The sequence below is a fragment of the Cyclopterus lumpus genome, chromosome 12, assembly GCF_009769545.1.
Source record: "Cyclopterus lumpus isolate fCycLum1 chromosome 12, fCycLum1.pri, whole genome shotgun sequence".
In the NCBI taxonomy this organism is placed as follows: domain Eukaryota; kingdom Metazoa; phylum Chordata; class Actinopteri; order Perciformes; family Cyclopteridae; genus Cyclopterus; species Cyclopterus lumpus.
In genome coordinates, this window is record NC_046977.1 from 15,922,833 (window position 1) to 15,938,285 (window position 15,453).

The 15,453-nt window shown below is 44.0% G+C and overlaps 1 protein-coding gene across 1 annotated transcript; it reads right to left on the reverse strand.

The window, feature by feature from the left end:
* Positions 1 to 5,313: 5,313 nt before the first annotated feature.
* gfi1b (growth factor independent 1B transcription repressor) lies at positions 5,314 to 9,148 on the reverse strand. The gene is made up of 7 exons (XM_034547483.1): positions 8,842 to 9,148; positions 8,183 to 8,283; positions 7,731 to 7,898; positions 7,281 to 7,519; positions 7,029 to 7,166; positions 6,355 to 6,520; positions 5,314 to 5,930 (listed from the first exon to the last, which is right to left on the reverse strand). The coding sequence occupies exons 2-7, from the start codon at positions 8,274 to 8,276 to the stop codon at positions 5,752 to 5,754; spliced, it is 984 nt and encodes a 327-aa protein (XP_034403374.1). The 5' UTR covers positions 8,277 to 8,283; positions 8,842 to 9,148; the 3' UTR covers positions 5,314 to 5,751.
* Positions 9,149 to 15,453: the final 6,305 nt, after the last annotated feature.

Sequence of the window (15,453 nt, forward strand, 5' to 3'; positions counted from 1 at the left end):
TAAAGTTGGCGCTAGAGCAACACCAAACATCAGGGGACCACCAAAGTCATTGGGGACAATCCATCCCATAGTTGGGCTGGATAAAAAGACCAGACGAGTTTTTTGGAAGAATTGCACCTCATTTTCAGTAACATAAGTGTTTCCTATCTCGTTTATCACGCCATGAACCTGCAGATGTTTTGGCCCATTGGAGGGGACCCTATCCTCAGGTTGGGAACCACTGCTGCAGAACATCTGCTTGCTATGGTGCTTCTTTTAAAACGATATCGCTAAGTCTTCAGCTCAAGTGTTTGAGCGAACACAATCGACAAATTATATTTAAAAAAAAATAATAATAATATATTATTCGTGACATCAAGTGGTCCCAATCGTTTAGCATTCTTTGCTTTTATCGGAATGTTTTTGACAGGGAAGGCGTGAGGGGGATGGCATGTGGTTCCTGGGATACCGCTCACCACATGGCTCAGATCCAAGACCGCTTGGTACCCAGGACGCCCCAGCCGGTATCAGCACTCGCCACTCTTGACATATTTCATAGACACGCCAGACAGGCGTGTCGATAAATTCATCTTTTTGCAACGAATGCAAATGCCTTGTGCGAGGAATGAATGTAAATGGAGCCTTCACTGGCTGCTCGACGGTGAGCTGATGAAGAGTCCAAAGGTCCCTGAGCGTCACACTTTAGAAAGTAAACCTGAAATGATTTCTGGGGCTCTTGCTCGTAACCACGTCATCGTTCCTGAGCGCTCATGAGCATCTTCTACATTTCTTTCGTCTTCTTCTTCTGTTTCCTGCATTGCAGTGTTGCGGCTCTTCTTGTGAAGATAACAGACTGGATCTAAGTTAAGTTGAGTTGCTTACTTGTGAAATGGACGATTACATCCCAGGAAAAGCCACCACAGGAAGTGTTAGTCTTTTTATGACACTTTGTAGGCGTGGCCGGTTGTGCACGCCGCGGTCGCTGCGCTTATCTACTGGACGGCAGGACGTGCTGGGCCACAACACGATGTCACCGGCAGTCAAATGGTATCTCACCCCCGACACAGTGTGACAGCAGCAGATGTGATCACGCAGCATCTCCCTGTGTGTCCAGTCATGCTGACAGCTCATATTTCTGTTTGGATTATTCTGTCGGTGCAAAAGAACAGCGTGATGGATCTCTGGCATGTCACTCAACACTGACTCCACAAAGGCCACGCAACTGCTTCCCCGTGGTTGTTATTGTGACTTCAGGGCCCGTATACCTTTCACTGACACGTTTCGTTGTTTTTTGTACTCATCAAACGTGTCCTGGATCTTCAGCATCCAAACCTTTTTTCCAGCTTCTCCCCGTCCTCCGAGTCCTTCCACTCACTATGTCTTTGCATCATTTTTTTGCAATCCCTTTTCGAGTGCCAGAATTGTTTTTATTACATCACATATTTATGTTCTTTATAAGACGCTTCAATTGTTTGTGTAATTGTGGTATTTTTGCACTAAAAAGCAGCAGCTCTAGCTAGTCTGGTATATATATATATATATATATATATATATATATATATATATATATGTGTGTGTGTATATACTGTATATGTATATATGTGTATATATATGTATTTATATATACATACATATATACATATATGTATATATATATACATATATATATGTGTATGTATGTATATATACATACATATATGTATGTATATATAAATACATATATATATACACATATATATACACATATATACATATACAGTATATACACACACACACATATATATATACATATATATACATATATATATATATATATATATATATATGTGTGTATATATATATATATATATATATATATATATATATATATATATATATATATCACACCTCTCGTACAGATGTGTCGGCCTACTTATTTGTAGCTTCTTGACCCCTTTCCTGTGCGCCACTTGAAAGAGGTGTATGTTTTTATTTCTTTATAATAACAGCCAAACATACCACTGAGTTCAACTTCCAAACCGCCTCCCTTTGTATGAAGCGGAGTCAACGTAATGAACCAGTTGGACTCAAACCCTCTCATTTCACAAGCGCATCGCATGCTGCTCCTGTAAATGCAAAGACTGTTTGACGGAGCAGCAGTTGACATGGAATCAAAATCTGGGTCCCAAAACTGTTAAGTGATTTATTTTTTGAGGTGGGTGGGGTGGGTGGTGTTTAAAAAGAGCAGTTGGAGATTTCAGTAGATATATCTCCCAACGGTAAATCCAGGGACGTGTTTTTGATCCCAGACAGAAGGCGGACCTCCCCCCTCTGTCTTCCAAGGTGCCACAGAGGCCTCGGGCCGTCCTTCCATCCCACAGCGTTTCCACAGTAGTGGCCAAGGTTCATTTGCATGCAGCCAATTTGCAAGACAAATTCCCGCTGTGTTTGTCAGGTTATGTGTGTGTTTGTGTGAGACGGCGCCACCCTTGGATTGGGGTGTGTTGGTTTTTGAGGCACAGAGATGATGTTTGGGAACTTGATTTAAAATAAATAAATATATATATATATATATATTTTATTTCTATATCAATATTCGTTAAGCAAAATGTATACAAAATACTTTATTTTAGATAGATAGATAGATATATATATACTTTATTAATCCCCAAGGGGAAATTTGTTGAAGTTATTTTAAAATAACCTTTTAGCCCAGCATACAATGCACAAACACACATATACTGTACATGATATACAATTATATATAACCTCCGTGCACAGGCGACCTCATTCTATGTTGAATGGTCTTTGCTGGATGGGATAGATTTGTGTGGATCAGTGTTGTCGTGAGACTGGCAGACCGTCACGGCACCCACATGTTCTTGTCACACTGCAAACAATACTTTAAAAAAATAATATATATTCGATAGACCTTTTCCTGCAGTTTCTGAGAAAAAAAAGAAACTTCCCTAAGAAACGGTTCCCAGGTGGAGCCTAAACAGTTGGAAAAACCATCAAGTAAATTTGCAACTTCCAGGATACTACAATGCCTCAGGCAACATTCATGCAAATGAACAAAAGCTGGATAACCACACGAACAGCTCCAGCACAGTCATCATCTGCTATTTCATCTGTGTTAAAGAAATGTACACAATTAAATAAAAATGAGTCCACATCAATCTTTTCATGCTCATACAATTGTACACAGGTGAAGGAATGTCACAGGTGCATTCAGACCTGGGGTATTCCCCCCCCCCCACACACACACCCACACACCCACACATATCACCGCCCCTCCTCTTTCAGGACCCATGTCCTGTTTGTTAAGTCCCACCCTTGCGTGTCTTTTCTTTCTGTTGGTTACCTGTGCAGGATTGTGATTTGCTCCGTCTCCTCTCACCAGGATCTCAACTTCTCGTGGATCACAACGGACCCCGTTGCCCTGCTAAAATCAACACATTTTGCATAAATAACCTCAGATTTGTTTGCCGGACCGTAAGCCCTCTCGTCTCGTCTGTTCCCTGTGCAGACACTGATTTCTGCAGCTGAGGCTCCTCGTGGCACAGCATGGTGGAGGGGGGGGGGGTTATGATCCCATCTTTTTATTTCTATATCAATATCCATTAAGCAAAATGTATACAAAATACTTTATTTTAGATAGATAGATAGATATATACTTTATTAATCCCCAAGGGGAAATGTGTTGAAGTTATTTTAAAATAACCTTTCAGCCCAGCATACAATGCACAAACATATACAACACATATACTGTACATGATATACAATTATTTATAACCTCCGTGCACAGGCGAACACACACAGTTGGGGGCATGACTTTTGGGTCATTACATTGACTTACATTCATTTCCTGGAGACACTAGCCATAAACTCTCCCAGCCTCATCCTGTACTTACCCTAACCTTAACGTTAACCTTAGCCTTAACCTTTACCTCACCCTCCCACTAACCTTACCCTAAACCTAACCGTGCATTTCGTCGCAATAAAGAAGGCAGGTCCACACACACACACAGGCGTTTACTTACAAATGTTACTTTTGGAGACATTACATTGAATGACATTCATTTCCTGGAGAGTGACCCTCGCCATAATTACTACTTGCCTCGCAACTTTTGTCCAGTTGAAAGAGAACCGCACACAAACTTCTTCATCTCTATTTACTTCTGCCAAATTGTGCTGAATCGACATGTGTCTCCATCAGAACAAGAAGGCTTCATGCCATAGTAGAGGTACATTTGACACAGCTTTTGTCCCCAATTGCACAAGCCGGCCCCAATGAACTGGTCTTTAGTCTGAAATGTGTCCCCACAAGGTAGCCTAAGTCTGGAACACACACACTCTAACTAAAAGCTTGAGAGAAAAGGCAGTTTCAAGACTGCTTTTCAAAGAAGACCCAGTTACCACAGCATCTTAGGGACCAAATGCATCGGCTTTAGTTTTCATTCTCTCCAATCAGATCAACCAGCACTCAGGAGACCCGTGCTGGTTGATCTGATTGGCCGACAGCAAGTGAGCAGCTTGTAAATGTGTTACTGAGCCATACCGTTTAGGGCCCTGTAGACCAGCAGCGACACTTCAAACCCTCCAGGTGTAATGTGTTTTCTAGTCCAAGTTAGCTTTCTAAACATGTATCGAAGTAGTTTACAGAGGCCATGCGGCAAAAAAGACAAGTGGGCCTAATCAATTGGAAAACGATCAAAGCGTTTGAGCAAACTCTGACAAGCGTGCATCCGGTTGCTGTCAGATTTAAAAAGGCGCCGATGATGATGTGATTTGCCTGGAGCAGCTTAATGTCCTAACAGGTTTGGTGTTTGAGGAAGGTGGTGAGTCTTCGTTGTTTGTTGAAGTTAATCCAGCAGGCTGGCTGGGTGTGGTAACGGCTCAACCCCTTCTCCCCAGCCTCCCCGCATTAGTCCCTGCACCCCATTGGAAGGCCAAGCGGTTACACTGCGTTTGTGTGTTCTGACAGCTTGTTTTAATTGCGTGTGTTTTTTTCCACTGAGATTATAGAGCCTGTTTCGCCTCTGTCGAGGGAAGTCGGCCGAGCCTCAAAGCGAACGGAGCGGATGCTAACTGTCCCGCTCGCTCCGGCCTGCGATTTGCTTGGCGTGTCCAGAGCGTTACTCCATGACAAGTCTATCTCTGGTCCCGCGAGAGATTCTCACCCGAGGCCGCTGGCCGCCAGTCATTCTACATCCTGCTACCGACGTGAGAGCGGCGGGGAAGAACACACACACGCGAACAGTATTAGTTCAAATTGTGTTTGCACTGCTCGTGTTAGATAAACGGTGCGCAAGTGTTTTTTTGCCCCGAAGGTGCAAAGGATTTTATGACACATTTCACTTTGCACGTCTTTATTCTAGAAGAACAACCAAAGATTTCCCTGCTTCTCACTCTTTATTTCAACTGAACGCCTTTAACAGCTCACACGCGGACTCCAGCCGGTATAACATACGCTGCATCAAGCATATAAATAAATGATAGGAAACCAACAATAATATCCTCGTTGTCCTTTTTTGTCCACAAAAGGCAAAAAGCGTATATTAAAAAACCTCAACGACGTCGGCACGTTCACCCACATGGAAGATCACTTCCAATATATTATCTCATACATTTGTACATTTTTATCAACGACGCAATTTCTTCATTAGACAGGTGACCTTTTTTTTCTTTTCTTTTTTCTTCTTCTTTGTTTTTTTAAAATCGCCTTCATTCAGAATTCAATATGGGCTTTTTGTTCATGTAGAAAATTATCGTACACGTGATCGTTCCGCTTCACTTCATGCCGTGCTGGCTCTCGTGGTGCCGCCGGAGGTCCACCTTGCGCTGGAAGCCCTTGGAGCAAATGTCACATCCAAACGGTTTGAAGCCCGTGTGCTTCCTGCTGTGGGTGATCAGGTTGGAGCTCTGACTGAACGCTTTGCCACACACTTGGCATTTGTGGGGCTTTTCACCTACACATATAAAACACACACACACACACACACACACACACACACATTAACCAGCGATAAATCCTTTCCAAATAATTTGTGTAAAGAAGTTCAGGTTTGTTAATAAGCGCGCCATAAGAGGTGTGCTTTTTCTCCATCAAAAAGAAAAGATACGCATGCATAGCTATGGGTGAAGAATGATGCCATTGTTCAGATTAACACACACTTCCTTTTACAGAGGTCTGCATGAAGCAGGAAAAACAGATATGCAAATCTGCAGAACATTTGGTTAAGTTTTATTTTTCTGATTTATCAGTAGTTATATTACTCCTGGGAACCGTTCCTGCATGCTGCACCTAGAAAGCAGAAGATTACAGCGACAGGAGCCCTGGACGGTTTCATATCTGGGCCACCTGCCCGTAACAGACTGTCTACGTAGACTTACCGGTGTGAATGTAGGTGTGTTTCTTCATGTCAGACTTCTGGTGGAACCTCTTGCCGCAGTACTGGCAGGGGTAAGGCCTCGTATCCGAGTGGATGAGCAGGTGCGTGGAGAGGGTGGAGGAGCGCTTGAAGGATTTGCCACACATCTTGCACTCAAAGCTTTTCTCCTGATGGAAAGACGAAAGCACACAGAGAGGTTGAAGCGTCGCGGTTCATTGTGGCCTTGAGAACAGAAATGGCAGAACTTTATAGATTCACAGAACCAAAAACGAAGGACGGCATCTTCGCGAGCCTGTACGTGATACGTTCAACGTGTGTAATTAAAAAGAAGAAACGCTACCCATCTAAATTTTTAGCAACTTGTTTTAAAAAGGGTCAATGCACTTGTTTCACACATCAAGTTGGGTTCACTCATCTGAGCGCTGCTCAGACTGTGAAAAGTGATATAATGTCCCGTAACGAGCTGTATACATATGCACAATAACCCCCGCGGTGATGTCACAGTCACCAGGGTCTCCTCAACCTGGGCATGGAGAGGAGCAGCTTCTATCGCAGAGGCGATAAAAAAAAGATCTGGCCGCTTACCGGGCCTTATGGGAAGTGCAGAGCAGCTTTTACATACAGTAACAGTACCGTAAATGTACTGCAGTGGGTTGTATTACTCCAGCATCATACCTGAGAGTGGACGTTCATGTGCTGCTCCAGACTGACGGCGTGGCCGAAGGTCTTCCTGCAGATGCTGCAGCCAAAAGGTCTGGTCCCGCTGTGCGACCTGCGGACGTGAACCTCCAGGCCGTGGGGCGTTGAGAACACCTAAACGAGTGGCAGCCCGTTAATGGAGGTGGCTGACAAGTTGCCTGTTTTTTTGCCTCGATGCAGACGAGAGGCTTCACAACTACGGCAAAAAAACTCCGATATTGTGCGCACCTTTTCGCAGGCGATACAGTGGTAGTTCTCTAAGGCGGGGGAGTAGTGCGTGCTGCAGTCCAGAGGCTGCTGAGGCTGTGGGCTGCGGCTGATGTGGGAGCCGAACAGGTTGCTGGTGTGCTGCAGCACCGTGGGGCTGAAACTCATCTGGCGCAGCTTGTAGGAGGACGGCACGGGCTCCCAGCCGTACGACGGCTTGAAGTAAGGAGCGAATCCAGCCATGTGAGACTCTTGGGGGGCTGAACACATGTACGGACACACACACACACAAAAGAAGAAGAAGAAGAAGAAGAAGAAGAAGAAGAAGAAGAAGAAGAAGAAGAAGAAGAAGAAGAAGAAGAAGAAGAAGAAGAAGAAGAAGAAAAAGAAGAAGAAGAAATCACCCATCAGATTGATAGCTTGTGGAGGTAGTGAGAGATGAGGTGAGAGATGAAGGAACTGGCAGCTCACCATTTCGGTAGTATGGCTGTGTGGGGGCCACGGGGGGTCTGGCTGGCTCCGGGTGAGCAGGTAAGGGCCGTTCAAGCTCTGGCTCATCCTTTGCAAAGGAGCAGTGGTCCTCGGGGCAAGACCGAAGCCTGTCTTCGGAGTCCGTGCTCTGGGCCTCCAATGTTTCTTCTGCAAATCCGTAGCAAATAGAAGTGGGATTGAATATTAAGCAAAATACACAGCAAGAAGATAGATGCTCTATAACAGCTGCAATTCCTCTTTGAGGACATTTTTGTTTAATTAAGATACATCTGTTTAGTATTTAACCTTAAGATGTGTCTGATTCCATTACTTATATATATATATATATATATATATATATATATATATATATATATATATATATATGCAGCAGCTTTTAAAAAACGACACACGGGAGTAATAGCAGGCAGTTTCTTTGATTCGAGTCTCACCGTTGCACGTTGGGGCCTCGGGCTCATCTTCATGTGATCGGTGAACATTATAAGACGAGCACCTTTTGTTTTTCACCAGGAATGACCGGGGCATTTTGATCCTACACACACACACACACACACACAAGAATAATTAAAATGAAATAAAAATCACTTATATATATATGTATATATAATTTCAGTCAGGCTACTTTTATATTATATATACATATACATATATATGTTTATATATGTATATCAACATACATATGTATATATATAATTTCAGTCAGGCTACTTTTACATATATTTATTTATATAAACTTACATATGTGTATGGATATATATGGATAATTACTTGTATATTATATATATATGTATATCAACATACATATATATATATATATATATATATCATTTCAGTCAGGCTACATTTATATTATATTTTCTGTCTTTTATTGCAGGTGTGTCACTCCGTTATTATTGAATATTGCATTAAAGTCACGCGCTAATGGCTGAATACATATTAGTATTTATTTCTACTCGGTCGGTAGGCCAACAGACATGAAGTTTAAATATTTCCGATGTTTAAATTAATCTGTAGTTTGCAGGTTACAAAAAAAAGTCGTCGAAAAGTTTCCCGAGCGGAGTCCAGAAGTTATTCCACGCAGGCAACTCACCGTTAACCGAGCGGGTTCCCGTCGAAATGAAAAGTGCAGTTATTGCAACGATAATATTTTCCTCGGGGTTGCGAAGCGGCTCCGCGGAGGAAAAAGCGTGTCGCCAAAATCCTTTTCCTAAAAGTCTGAAAAGCAAAGCAGTGTAAAAAAAAGAACCCTAAAAAAAACATCATACTTGCTGCTCTCTCTTTTTCTCCCCGCCCTGATTTTCAATCAGATAATTTCGCAGGGGAATCTGACTGTGGTTTTAACCAATGAGAGGGCCAACCTGCAGGTGGAAATTTGCGTAAACACGGGGCCTTAGCCGTCCCTGGAACAGTTAGTGAGACCAAACAAAGTGACAGTGTGTAAAACGTTCGGGGTTAAAGGACAACATTGAGACTCATGAATATTATTTCTCGACGCTTTAAATGGAAGACAAGTTTCTTACTCTTTCTTTTGTCCCCCCCCCCCCCCTGTGCCTAATTGCGCTGTTACTCAAACCAAACATACATCAATTTAAGTTACTTTCTCGTTGATAATATCTACAAAATGTACAAGCACAAAAACACAAATAAGTACTTTTAACGAAAAAAATCCGACCAGAATGATTTCCAGCTCACAATGTTTGATTTACAGGATTTATAGTAACGCTGTGTATTGTGTGCATGATTTGAAGGAACAAAACACCATGAGACTGTAGCTCCTCCAAAGATACACACACAAAACCAGTCTGGGAGATCGACATTGTTGACTCTGTCTTTAGTTATTAAAGCATGTCAATATTCAGACAAGAGATTTCTTTACACGTGACGATGCTGTGGCACGCATGTGCGCAGCGACAAGATAGATTGAAATGACACAATTAGCGAGTTTAAAGAATAAATAAAATAAAAGTGTATTCATTTTTTATTACTTTTTTTTCTTCTTTCTTTTTCTCAAATCATGTTAAAAGAACATCGAGTCGAAGAGTCGAACACAATTTGAAGAGGATATATATAAGGAAGGAAGTGCAAGTGCGACATCTGGTGGAGAACGTCTTTGGATATTTCCTGGACGTTGATAAAAGATGCATGTATAATATTTAATTGTAGTTATTTATCAATACATTATTGTATCAATACATTTAATCAATAAATTAATCAGTGGCCATCTCGCAACACGTTTGAACTGATTGTTTTAATAAGCACTTTGGAAATATGTTATGTAACGTGTGCTTACTTTCTGTTACACACCAGTCTATATGTATAAAAACAGAAAGTAGCTAACTTGTCAGATGGGCAAGTTCGTATAGCTTCATGTAAAGCCCTGGCCAACTAGAGTATTAGTTAACTTTCAAATATAATGTAATGTTACTAATATAAGCCACTGTTATAACACAAAAACAATTAGTTATAAAATAAAATAAAAACTTGGAGAGCAGCTGTATTAAGAAGTGCTGGTGTGTTAGCCTAAAGCTAAATAAGATTAATGTAGTTAATGTGGACCAATAAAGATTAAGTCAAAGAAACTAGAGTGTTTATATATCAAGGTCTGAAACAACTGCTGCTTGCCTTTAACCTTAAGGGATGTGTGTGTGTACGTACACGCGCGCACGCACGCGCGCACACACACACTCACGCGCGCGCACACGCACGCACACCGGCACGTGCACAGATAGACCCCCTAGTGGTGCTCAAGCACCTGCCCTTTTGCCCTGGATGAGAAAAGTGCCCCTTCTGCTGGAGCCCAATTGTTTCTTCATTCATCAGTATTTAAGAATAACAATTACTCTCTCTGTCATCAATTCCCCCCAAATGTGTTTTTATATCTGACGGGGCATGAATTTAAACTCTTGTGAGAGTTTCGCCCCGACATGCTCCGCGGCGCTCACAAGCCCCGCCCCTCCCTCCTCCTCCTCCACTTAGTGCTCACGCAGTGCTGAGCGTCGATAAACAGGTGCAGCCTTCTTCTTCTCTGACCCGCAGCGTCAGACAAACAGGGAATGACGTTGTTTGGTGATAAATTAACCACAACATTAACCACCAGGTCGTATTCTCCTGATGTTGTACAGCATGTACCTACAGGAGCGTGTTGTTGTGGTAATGTTGGCAGTCAGGGAGAGTTGACTGTCGAGCGTCACTCCGAGGTTCCTGGCAGTCGGAGTCGGAGCCAACACTGAGTTGTTGAAGTTAATAAGTCAGGTCGTGGGTGGGAGAGCCTTTTCCTGGAAGGAGGAGAAGTTCAGTCTTGTCCGGGTTAATTTGCAGGTGATGTGCAGACGTCCACTGAGAGATGTCAGTCAGACAGGCCGAGATTCGTGCTGCTACCCGTGTTTCAGATTGGGGAAACGAGAGGATCAGTTGGGTGTCGTCAGCGTAGCTGTGGTAGGTGAAGCCATGATGCGAATGACAGAGCCGAGAGAGTTGGTGGACAGAGAGGGTTATACAATATGCCTGTTATTCATTTATTTATTCAAATGGATTGAGCACCTGCCCCCCAAAATGTCTGTGCACGTGTCTGCACACACACACACACACACACACAGCAACCTATACCCCACAGAGTGTTGATATTGCCAGATATGAGGAGTGTTCAAATAATGAGAACCACTGAAACTTCACCAATAAGCCTGCCTGTTACTATTTGTACTTTCTGGTTTTATACAAAACTGCATTTGTCTAATGACAATTAAATCTAATATAATAAACTATAGTACTCTGCTGTTAATTTCACACTATGCAGAAATATAGTCAAATCAGAATAAATCTTCCTAGAGACAGACTGCAGTTATTTAATTATATATATTATATCAGTTATATTTTGTTAAATATATACCAACATGTTAAATGTTACAGTGACACTATGAGAGTCAGGAAAAGACTGACGCCTGACTGACACCTGACTGACGCCTGATACCTGACTGACGCCTGACTGACGCCCGACTGACGCCCGACTGACGCCCGACTGACGACTGACGCCTGACTGACGCCTGACTGACGCCTGATGCCTGACTGACGCCTGACTGACGCCTGACTGATACCTGACTGACGCCCGACTGACGCATGATACCTGACTGATGCCTGATTGATGCCTGACTGACGCCTGATGCCTGACTGACGCCTGACTGACTCTTGACTGATGCTTGACTGACGCCCAACTGACGCCTGATACCTGACTGACGCCTGACTGATGACTGACGCATGACTGACGCCTGACTGAAGCATGACTGAAGCATGACTGACGCCTGACTGACGCCCAAATGATGCCTGAAGCATGACTGATGCCCGACTGACGCCTGACTGACGCCTGATACCTGACTGACGCCTGACTGACGCCCGACTGACGCCTGATACCTGACTGACGCCTGACTGACGCCTGACTGACGCCTGATACCTGACTGACGCCTGTCTGACACCTGACTGATACCTGACTGACGCCCGACTGACGCATGATACCTGATTGATGCCTGACTGACGCCTGACTGACGGCTGACTGACACATGATGCCTGACTGACACCTGACTGACGCCTGACTGATGCTTGACTGACGCCCAACTGACGCCTGATACCTGACTGACGCCTGATACCTGACTGACGCCTGATACCTGACTGATGCCTGACTGACGCATGACTGACGCCTGACGCCTGACTGAAGCATGACTGACGCCTGACTGACGCCTGACTGATGCCTGACTCATGACTGACGCCTGATGCCTGACTGATGTCCAAATGATGCCTGATGCCTGACTGATGCCTGACTGACGCCTGACTGAAGCATGACTGACGCCTGACTGACGCCTCACTGATGCCTGACGCCTGACTGAAGCATGACTGACACCTGACTGACGCCTGATACCTGACTGAACGCCTGACTGAACGCCCGACTGACGCCCGACTGACGCCCGACTGACGCCTGATGCCTGACTGACGCCTGACTGACGCCTGATGCCTGACTGACGCCTGACTGACGCCTGACTGATACATGACTGACGCCCGACTGACGCATGATACCTGACTGATGCCTGATTGATGCCTGACTGACGCCTGATGCCTGACTGACGCCTGACTGACTCTTGACTGATGCTTGACTGACGCCCAACTGACGCCTGATACCTGACTGACGCCTGACTGATGACTGACGCATGACTGACGCCTGACTGAAGCATGACTGAAGCATGACTGACGCCTGACTGACGCCCAAATGATGCCTGAAGCATGACTGATGCCCGACTGACGCCTGACTGACGCCTGATACCTGACTGACGCCTGACTGACGCCCGACTGACGCCTGATACCTGACTGACGCCTGACTGACGCCTGACTGACGCCTGACTGACGCCTGATACCTGACTGACGCCTGACTGATGACTGACGCATGACTGACGCCTGACTGAAGCATGACTGAAGCATGACTGACGCCTGACTGACGCCCAAATGATGCCTGAAGCATGACTGATGCCCGACTGACGCCTGACAGACGCCTGATACCTGACTGACGCCTGACTGACGCCCGACTGACGCCTGATACCTGACTGACGCCTGACTGACGCCTGACTGACGCCTGACTGACGCCTGATACCTGACTGACGCCTGTCTGACACCTGACTGATACCTGACTGACGCCCGACTGACGCATGATACCTGATTGATGCCTGACTGACGCCTGACTGACGGCTGACTGACACATGATGCCTGACTGACACCTGACTGACGCCTGACTGATGCTTGACTGACGCCCAACTGACGCCTGATACCTGACTGACGCCTGATACCTGACTGACGCCTGATACCTGACTGACGCCTGACTGATGCCTGACTGACGCATGACTGACGCCTGACTGAAGCATGACTGACGCCTGACTGACGCCTGACTGATGCCTGACTGATGTCCAAATGATGCCTGATGCCTGACTGATGCCTGACTGACGCCTGACTGAAGCATGACTGACGCCTGACTGACGCCTCACTGATGCCTGACGCCTGACTGAAGCATGACTGACGCCTGACTGACGCCTGACTGGCGCCTCACTGATGCCTGATGCCTGACTGAAGCATGACTAACACCTGACTGAAGCATGACTGATGCCAGATGCCTGATTGAAGCAATAATATGAAAGCTTAATTCCAAGGTAAATTAACTAAATGAATAGGATCGTGTGATATTCTCACCAAAAAGAGAATTTTGATTTTTGCTGTAACCTCAAAGTCAATATTGTGGAGCTTTGAGCGAAGACAATAACCCCTTCAGGAAATAATTAGTAATTCCTCATCATTAATGTGGTAAACTGGTCGTTCTGCTTTGTGGAACATTTCTTATCGGGATCAGTTTGATTAATTCCTTGGAATTATTCCATATTACAATATACGATTTTACTCAGTGAGGTGGCGACTTTAACTGTTAAGATCTGCAAATAAATCGTTGATGCTGCAGGGGTTTCTGCAGAATAGAGCTTCTTGCGCAGTGGTATCACTATTCTCCTCCTCAAGATGTGACAATGTCTTTCTTCTTGGTTGATGAATAGAAATGTAAGAGGTAACTTTGTCTTTTCATACAGAACCACGAGTGATACTATCTAATGAATGCTGCTGAAAGTAATTTCCCTTCTCTGAAATTCATCCACCCCATCTCAATTTGTCTCTGATTCTTCTGAGCATTATTTGGAGGGGTGTGATGCTTTCTATGAGACACATGATCATCTTTGTTTCTTTCCTCCAAATCGCTCAGAGATCTTTGACTTGCGTCTGCAGGACCCAAAAACATCTCACCGGAGGATGGCAGGTACTCATACGCTGGTCATCTGTCATGAGGCGTATGACACTGGAATCCATCTACAATTAAGGAATACTTAATTCATTTTAGGCCAAGTGCATTAAATTGTAACAGTGAGTAACCTGCATAAGCGGCACCAGATATTTACAAAGCTCATCCAAACTTTGGGTTTTTTAATGTTGAAGTCAAAATTAATCATTTTCTATATTAGCTACCTTCTCGTATTCCATTTGCTCTACGTCTCCTTCAGGCACATCCTGTGACCTTAAGTCGTCACTTAGGTCCTCTACACCTCTGTTGAATACAATTATAGCTCAAATGTTGTCACGTTCGCTAACTTTTCCGAGGGCAAGACAGAGACTCAGGAGCAGAGGAACACACGGGAGTCGAGGTAACATGAAAAAACTCTCTTTTACTAGACAAAAAGTCTTATGAGGACGAGGAACACAGGAAGTACAAAAAGTCATACGAGGAACACAGGAAGTACAAAAAGTCATAGGCGTACGAGGAACACACGGAAAGTACAATAACAATCAGGCACAGGACAAGGAGAAGACAGAGACTAAATATACAGGGGAACGAGACACAGGTGAAGGGAATGAACAATCAGGGACAAGGCAGACAATCACAGGGACAGGAAGTGCAGGGAATCAGAGGATACGAGAGACAGGACTTCAAAATAAAACAGCAAGCACGGATGTGACAAATGTGACCTTAAATGAAACATACATCTATGCAAATCCTTTTTTGTTTGTAGTTTTGGAATTCAAGCTTCTTCACAGTCAATTAATTTTTTTTAATAAGACAAACCTAAAATCCTCAAATTAGGTGAAAATGAGCATTAATTAATTGTATTACTATTTTCCTTTTTTTATTTAAAAT